The sequence below is a fragment of the Pseudomyrmex gracilis genome, unplaced genomic scaffold (genome assembly GCF_002006095.1).
Source record: "Pseudomyrmex gracilis isolate BER0280 unplaced genomic scaffold, ASM200609v1 scaffold_73, whole genome shotgun sequence".
NCBI lineage: Eukaryota > Metazoa > Arthropoda > Insecta > Hymenoptera > Formicidae > Pseudomyrmex > Pseudomyrmex gracilis.
This window is the reverse complement of record NW_018020657.1, coordinates 645,895-655,329: the sequence shown is the minus strand read 5'-3', so window position 1 is coordinate 655,329 and position 9,435 is coordinate 645,895. Positions and strand designations below refer to the sequence as shown.

At 34.0% G+C, this 9,435-nt stretch overlaps 1 protein-coding gene across 3 annotated transcripts in view; it reads left to right on the top strand.

Moving 5' to 3' along the window:
• Positions 1-9,435, top strand: part of LOC109854739 (single-minded homolog 2-like) — a 59,167-nt gene that overhangs the window by 37,542 nt on the left and 12,190 nt on the right. For all 3 annotated transcript variants that reach the window (XR_002250239.1, XM_020428154.1, XM_020428153.1), the window contains exons 2-5: positions 4,857-5,135; positions 6,911-6,996; positions 8,285-8,374; positions 8,751-8,972. Coding sequence is in view for 2 of the 3 variants with exons in the window: in XM_020428153.1 (XP_020283742.1) it covers positions 4,857-5,135; positions 6,911-6,996; positions 8,285-8,374; positions 8,751-8,972 (677 nt within the window). In the remaining variant the exon portion in view is untranslated. The remainder of the gene's footprint in view (positions 1-4,856; positions 5,136-6,910; positions 6,997-8,284; positions 8,375-8,750; positions 8,973-9,435) is intronic.

The window sequence follows — 9,435 nt, the reverse complement described above, 5'->3', positions numbered from 1 at the left end:
CTATGACGAAACTATAAATGTTTTTTGCCACGTAAAGACTGTTTTTTTTTTTTTTTTTTTTTTTAACAAACAGTAAGATAATAAAACAGAGCGTGTTTTCCACGTGTTTAACACTAGATATACCAGCTATTTAATACCATATATTACCATATATTTATTACCATATATTTTTTACCATATATTTGTTACGAATATATATAAAGTAACATTAAAATATAGTTAGACCTTCCTGCCTTTGGACTGCAGTTAGTGGCAGTAAAATAAATAAACGTAGAGAAATGAAATTATTCATTTATTGTGGAACGTTTCGATCGCGACGATTGCGATCATCCTCAGCCACGCTGAATAAATACAAAAATTAGGAAAATCACAGAATTAAGAAAACAGAATAATATGGTAGAAAAAGTCGCATACACACCTCAATANAAAAATAAATATACGCCACTATATGACGAAAAACATGAGAGACATCAAAGGCAGCAATACAAATTAGTGAACGTCAAACTTGTCATTGCATCGTATCTTTAATAAAATGAAAATTGTACAATAAATAATTGGATTATGGAAAATTAAAACAAAATAGTCAGAAAAATGTCAGTCAAATTAAAAGTTGAAAAAACCAATACGAATGAAGTCAAAAAATTTGTCAATAGAAAAAGTCAGAAAAAATATTAAAAAAAAAAAAAATAAAATAAATGAAATGAGTCAATGATAATAAAATATAAGAGACTCACTGTCAAATGAGTCATGTTTCATTTCTCTACGTTTATTTATTTTACTGCCACTAACTGCAGTCCAAAGGCAGGAAGGTCTAACTATATTTTAATTTATTATTTTACTGCCGTTTTTTCCAATTAAAGTAACATTAAGTTCATAAAAATGTATTCTCTACTTATATAGCTACTAAAAGTCATAAAATCATTTCGGAAAGCAAATGTTACAGTAGGAATTTTGAATTGAAATTGCACGACCAGTCAAAATGACCGGTCTGGTAAATCTGGTGTTAATGTAATCATCTAAGAAAAGATGTCGAGACAACGCGCGCGTCACTTTGGAGAGTCAGCGGATGCAAAGTTGATAGCGACCGAAAGAGAAAGAAAAAAAAAATGCATTATTCAAGCGAATTTCCATCTGAGAGAAGTTCGGGTGGCTACGTCGTTAGGTTGCTCTCTCGCCGGCGCTTTAATGACGGTTTGCTCCCTTTGCTTTCGTTTCTTATAACGAGGAGCATCGACGCCGCCGTCGTTACGCGCCGCATTCGCGCGCCCGTATCACACCCGCGCGAGCGACGACGACGCGATCAAAATCCCTTTTCCGTATCGACCGCGCGCAGATTCGAGAGGTATATACTCTCTCGAGGAATTTCATTTCGGTCTCTCTGTTATTAAAAACGCGACATATTTCAACGGGATTTAAATGCATTTTTGTTGTCGTTTATGTAAAATAAAAATTTAAAAAGCTTTCTCGAGAATTAACGCGGCAAAACATTCTGTCAATTAAATAATCGCGAAACGAAAAAAGACCGTGCTACGACATGATGTTAAATTATTATTCTTGTGCATTACGCTTTGCTCTTTGGATAATGATATTTTATTTCTATTTAATATTAGCGTTGTCTTGTCTATTTTTTCGTTTTGATAAATAAAATTCAACATTTTTTTGCAATTTTTCACATCTTTTGAGTTTTGTTCCATGTACGTACTCGTTGCGTCGACGTTAAAAACTTTGAAATATGAAATATAAAAATCTATCATTGAAATCAACATTTTGAAACAGTACGGACATTTTATATGTTTGAAATAGTAGTTTTTTTTTTTTTTTTTTTTTTTTACGCTCCGCGGTTTGTTGGCACAATCTCTCTCTTCTTCCGTCGCAAATTCTTCTCGCCGGCTTATACTTTCGAAATTCGTCACGCGCGCGTCCGCAAAGTTGTGGAAAATTAAAAAAAATTCGTAGTCCCGATTTTTATGGATTCGCGCGCGCGTTGTGTCCATAGAGACGCGAGGTTCTATTTCACATCTGGGAAAAAAAATGTAATTCGGCTTGGAAGCTTCGAACGTGATTTCGAAATAAAGTCACGACCGCCAATACTGCAAGACAAATAATTGCAAAATTTCGATCTCTATGCGAGATAGGCCAACGACCCATCCAGCGCGATTTTGCACGAAACGTGAAAAGTGGAACTTTTTTTTTTTATTGCATCGCGTACGGCGGCAACGTCAGCTACACATAGAAGGCGTTTGCTCGTATCACTTTGCGTGTGAATGATATAAAATCTTACAGTACACCAATATTTCAGTTGGATAATATAAGTTTTTTTCGCCATCATTGGAAGCGATTAATAAATCTTTCTAATATCAGCATTTAATAAATAAAATATTATTGCTATCAACGAAAAAAAGCAAATACGACGAGATCTGTGAGATTTAAAACTGCGAAAAAGATGCGATTTTAAGCGATCTCTAGATTCCAAAATCTAGATTATAAAACACACGCACACACACACACACAATAGCTATGTTTTTTTACTAGATTATTGGAATTCAAGATCATTCGATCGACATTAAACGTCTCTGTCTGACATCTCTGTCCGATGTCAAGAAACACAGTAGCATTTTGGTGATGAGATTGTGTCTGTCGGAGAACAATTTCGTCGAGTTAACGACGATAGGGAACGCGATTGACGTGCGTCAAACGCGAACTCCTTCTGTCAGCAGAATTAAGGTACTTTAGCTAGTGTAGCTGATAACGCTATCTTACGTTGATAATTGCACTATTGTATTTATTACGTGTCTAATGTCATTCCATGCATATTAAATTGTATACACAAAGGTCACGCGTACAATTACGAGATCTCGTCTTTTGATTAATTTGATTTTAAATCTTGTTGTTGGCGCACGCGTATTGTTAAACAGATAGACAAATAATTAATGTACACTGAGAAAAAAATACTATTAACTCAACCAAATGCGTTTAGTTGAGTTTTCAGTTTGTTATCTGAAATACTTGGTTTTTTAATTCAAGCATATGGATAATAAAGATAACAAATTCGTATAAACTAATAAATATATATATTCGGTCATGAGAGCCGTTCGCTAGGTGTTGTGCGGAAATTATACTTGTATATATATATACATATATACGTGTTTGCGTGTAAATTTTTACACGTGAAATTCGAATTGTAATAACAATTCTAAAATTCATATAGGATGCTATATTTTTTCGCAATATAAATTTAATTTCAATTAGGGGGGTATTTGGGAATCTCTCATATACGAGATGCAAGTATACACCGAAAAAATTGTATTCTTGTTTTGAGGATATCCCACTTACTTTAAGTATATTTTATACTAAAATAGGCGCCAAGAAGAATTTCTTATTTTAAGAGGAAAATCCTCTAAATAGTAATATTGATAAGAATATNTACTGATTAGAATATAAAAAGCCTCTATAGAAAAACATATATATATCTCACTATCGAAAAAGACTATATTCTTAAATTAAGAATATATTCTTAATTTCAAAAGAATATCATCTAAAATCTTGAAGAAGATTTTTTAAGTATAAAATCTTCTACTTACAAGAATATAATTTTTTCGGTGTAGTATCCTATATGTGAATTTTAGAATTGTTATTACAATTCGAATTTCACGTGTAAAAATTTACACGTGAACACGTATATATGTACACCGAAAAAATTGTATTCTTGTTTTGAGGAGATATCCCACTTACTTTAAGTATATTTTATACTAAAATAGGCGCCAAGAAGAGTTTCTTATTTTAGGAGGAAAATCCTCTAAATAGTAATATTGATAAGAATATATACTGATTAGAATATAAAAAGCCTCTATAGAAAAACATACACGGAAAAAAAAGTTTTGCTATTATATGGTCAGCAAGAAAAATGGTTGACCTTACGAAATTGTTTGTTTCATCAACAAAATGTTTTGTTAGTGAAACAAAAAGTTTACTAAACTTAACAAATGTTTTTTTGCTGGCCATATAGTAACTAATTTCTTGCTATTCTAGCAAATCTTTTTTTCCCGTGTATATATATCTCACTATCGAAAAAGACTATATTCTCAAATTAAGAATATATTCTTAAATAAAGAATATATTCTTAATTTCAGAAGAATATCATCTAAAATCTTTAAGAAGATTTTTTAAGTATAAAATCTTCTACTTACGAGAATATAATTTTTTCGGTGTATACATATACACGTATAATTTCCGCACAACACCTAGCGAAAGGCTCTCATGACCGAATATATATTTATTAGTTTGGAAACTTTGGAGTCTTAAAAAGATTCTTAAATTCGTATAAGTTGAATTAACAATAGTAGTAATGAACATAATTTAATTCACTAAACCGTGAATTGTTTTGTCGAACATAAGTTGTGATAATTTCAAATAAAAGATATCTGTTAAAAAAGATGAAATAGGCAATTCTCATTTAATTTAATTGAATATAATCTGAATTTCTTTGTACCAAGTATTTCATTTAATCAAACTGCTTATTTTTATAAGCAGACAAAATATTGCGTTGTCCTATTGTGTTGTACATTCAAAGTTACCTGTATTTAAGCAAATTATAAAATTTTGTTAAAACAACTGAATTGTCTTTCGGTAATAATCTAATTGTTATATCTATTGAAACATGAATATCTTCTTGCATTAATCAATATTTTATTGACAGCCCGTGACCGCTGCATATAGTTGAAATCGAATACTATTTTGTTACTTCACCAACGTTTTTTTTCTCAGTGTAACAGTTCTAATAATAACACGCACTAACGTCCTCTCTTTCTCTGTTTTGCATAAAGTTTGCGCAAACAAATAAGTTTTTTTTATTGCAGGCAACGGCCTTTCCTCAGACACGCTGGATTTGAGTCCGCATCTTCAGCACAACAACAACTTCGCCAGCGTTGTCGCGCCCGCAGGAAGTCCGCAGGAAGTAGTGATGAAAGAGAAAAGCAAAAACGCAGCGCGATCGCGCCGCGTTAAAGAGAATCAAGAATTTATGGAGCTGGCGAAACTGCTACCGCTTCCGGCCGCGATTACGACGCAACTTGATAAGGCCAGCATCATTCGATTAACCACGAGCTATCTCAAGATGAGAGCCGTTTTTCCACACGGTAAGAATTTATTTGAAAATATAAATTACCCTTTGTATAAAAAAAAAAACAATCAAAAATGTCGTACGTTTCAATAAATTTCGCTTTAACGTCTCGTATAATCTATACTACTTTTTTATTATTAATTACTGTTAATGTAATTAATGTCATATATAATCTACTACTTTTATTATTAATTACTGTTACGTAATTAATTAATTAATCAAATAAGCTTCGTTCTTCCACGTGCGTTAGAAATGGCTTGCTCGTCTCGTTAACGTAAATGATTTCGTAAACGATTCATTAATTTAAAACAGAAGCCAACTCGAATCCAGTATAGAACACACGGTTATATATATATATACGCCAATCCAAATTATATTGACCGCGCGATTAATTGGGGCGCGTTAAAACCCGCGAATTAATTTAACCGTTTTCGCTACCACTATAGCGGTTAGGGCTGGTGTTCGTAAATTCAGCCACCGGACTCTTATAAGCAAAGGGCAAATAGTATCGGATGAGATGGATGTGATTGCGCACTTAATGCATTGTTACTCCCCGGCGCTTTGTAAGCAAAGCATGGGGGCCGTTATAGTGTTACAATGGCCTCCCCCAATGGTTCGATTCCCCCCTACCCTGTCTCTTACGACATCGGCGAATTGAATTTCAAGTGGCTGCATCCCTCTAGAACGGGTCGTGTCCCGTCTTTATTCTCGGGAAAAAGAGACACGGCACATCTCTTCCTTTCCGCTCCGTCCAGGACCGCTTTCTCGCGCGCGAGTTTCGTCATCGAAACGAGCGCGCAAGATTTCTTGATCGCGCGGTCGATTTTTATTATTCCCGCGAGAGATCAATCGTTTATTACACACGATTCAAATCTGCATTAAATTAAACGTTAAATATTTTCTCGCGCGATTTATTCGATTTCGCATAAACAGCGATCTTTTGAGGATAACATCGCTACATTGTCGACAGAATCTCGATAAGAATTTTGACGATCTTCATATTCATGTGCGCTTCACCCTCGTTTTCGTCAAGTTTCGACGGACTTTTTTGATATAACACGGCGATATAGAGAGAACTCGAACTTCGAAACCAAGACCGCGTTCGCTTCGAGGTGTTAAACACAACCATTGTGTGTATCTGTCATTGTGAGATCTGACATGTGTCATTTATCGAGAAATGCCGCGTCCCGAAACGATTATCTCTCTAAGACGGGTGCCGATGATCGATAATCAAATTTTTCGAAGAAAAACTTGCCACCAAACACGTAACATCAATCCGTAACGCGCAAGCTATTTTGAAAAAAGTTTTTACAAGAAAAGCGTTGAACGCGTAAAAATTTTTCGAGTTTGTATATTTTTTGTTTACGGATAGACGATTTTTTGTAAAGAAAAAAACTTGAAACAAAATAGCGAGCACAATTGTGCGCGCGTAAGGCTACGGATCAAAGGCTACTTTCTGCAAAATCCTGCGCTATGACGGAAGATGTAGCGCGCGCGCTATTAATTAATGCACAGGCACGAAACTGTGCGATCGCAGATTTAGTTACACAGATTGTTACACGAAACATCACAACAAATATATATGCGTGTATACGAAAACGGAGAAGAGTATGTCTTTCATCTTATTCTATAATCCCGCTTGTAATATCTATCTGTTGCAGAGAAACGCGCGTAGCGTGTCATTTACATTTTTTAAAATTATTTTTTATGTTATTTTTTGTTTTTAAAGCGAAGGATATATTATGATACCGAAATGAAAATTGTGTGATTTTTCCGAATTTTTCGAAACAGGTCTCGGAGACGAATGGGGCGCCGCGCCGCCACCCAATAATCCACTGGAAACCTCCATCAAGGAACTCGGCTCCCATCTTTTACAAGTGAGTAAGGTAGATTCACTCAATCACATCTTTCACATCCACCTTTCTTTTTTTCCCGTCTCCTTGTCTCCCTCTTCGCTGATTTTCGAAATATAATTTCGAGTTTTCTCTCTCGCACGTCGCAACTGTCTAATCGCAACATTTTTATATTAAAAATCATTTTTTATTATTTTTTATTTACTTACACCTCGTTGCACTCTATATCCTTTGTCGGTGCGCAATATAAAGGAATATTGGGTAAAAGACCCAATTACCGTCACACCTGAATAATAAACTCTGACGTTAGTGAATTGTTTTTACTACTTATTTATCAAAAACATGTGTGTTTTTCTTCTTATCCGGTATTATTCGATGTCTCTGATGTAAGAAACAAAATAATACCGCCTCTCGAAATTTCTATTTTTATTTATAAATTTAAGAGGGTACTGGATACCAACTATAGAGACCTGTAAATCGACGTTTTAATATTTCGTTTTGTGCCGTATTTACTGCATCAAATCCAAAATGCTTCTACAGAAATAAGTAAATTATGCTAAGAGTTTGCTGTTGTTCTTTGGAATGTCAAAATTCAGCATAAATTTTTTCTTATACAGTTTTCTTCCATAACCTCACCATATATTCATGTATATAAAATTATTTCTAAGCTTATGTACGTATTTACACTGAACTACAGCAATACGTACGACACAAAACAATCTAATGAAACACTCAGAATATGATTTGGTTGTCTAATTGATGCACAAAAAGTAATATTGTGATGATGTGTATTTGATACCATATACTATCATTATGAATGAAAAACAAGTTCAAAAAAGCATTACATACCCATTTTCAAAAGCTTTATATAGTTTTGTATATTTATTTGCTTCTGTAGAAGCGCTTTTAATGTTGTGCAGTAAATAAAATTAAAAAATAAAGAAATTTAGGTTATAAAAACGTCGGTTTACAGGTCTCTATCCAGTTTACAAGCCAGGCTCCAGTACCCTCTTAATAATTAAAAAAAAACGATGCGAGAGCTATTACCGTCATCCCCTAAAATGAAAGAAATAAGACGCGAATGTTGAGTGCTGGATTTTTTGTTATATTAATTGCACTTAAAATTCTAGATTGTTAGATTGTTTTGCATAACTATTTAGGATTTATTTAATATTTTAAATAAAATAGCTTAGAGTGACAGTAATTGGACAGGTGACAGTAATTGGGTCTTTTACCTTATATATTATATAAAAATGTAAATATTATATATAATGTTACTATACTAACTGGATTGTGTGATTTCTTCCTACAGACACTGGATGGATTTATATTCGTGGTGGCGCCTGACGGGAAAATTATGTACATAAGCGAGACAGCAAGCGTGCACTTAGGTTTGTCGCAGGTGGGAGATATCCCCTCGTTTATGAAATTAATTAATAAATATCCCCAAGTTTGATAATTCCGTACAAAAAGTGGATCACAGCAATCTAAGTAAATATATTTACGTTTATCGGTATAATACTCGATGATGACCTACCTACGCAACGTTAACGTTAAGAAGATATCAAAATTAATCAAGAAATAACATCGAGAATCTCACGCGCTCATAATTTTCGATCAATAATTTGCTCCCCGCGAAGCGTCGCATTATGCGTTGTTGTATATGCTGTTATATATTATTAAAAGGTTCGCGCGCATGTTGCATCGTTTATACTAGACAGAAAATGAGAACTCGCGTTAATCCGGAAACTACTGACGAAAGCTGTTCGTGTGTGCAGGTCGAATTAACGGGGAACAGCATATTCGAGTACATTTATCCGGATGATCGCAACGAGATGGTCTCCGTACTGAATCTTCCGCAGAGCCCCGCGGATATCGCAAATTTTACGTTCCCGCCGCCGAATTCCCGGGGCGAGATCGAGTTGGAACGTGCCTTTCTTCTCAGAATGAAGTGTATTCTAGCAAAGAGAAACGCAGGACTCGTTACAGAAGGATATAAGGTATAAATAAATAAAATCGAAAAGAATAACTATTTTTTAGGACACAAACGTATTAAACATTGCAGCTACTTTACGTTAGGTTAGGTTATTTACACGAATTGTAAATCAATGACCGACAAATGCTTCGCTTAATCTTAAACAATCAGGCTTGTTAAATAAGCCAAAAAGAAAAACTATGAGGAATTGCTTTGCGAGCAACTATACAACGTACACGCAAATGTTCGAGTGAGAAACTTGCTTATTATTATTATTTTTTTTAAAATAGTATTTTGGCGTACAATATAAAATAATAAAATAGAGAAAAAAGTCGATTATCCGTCAAAGCGAGAAATAATGTAGGTCTTGCGACATGTAGCTTGACGATTTAGTTTTTCCATTTAAGTTATTAATAATAAGTCGCAAGAATTGTGTATATTATATCCTTTATATATATTATATCCTTGTATATATTATATCCTATATA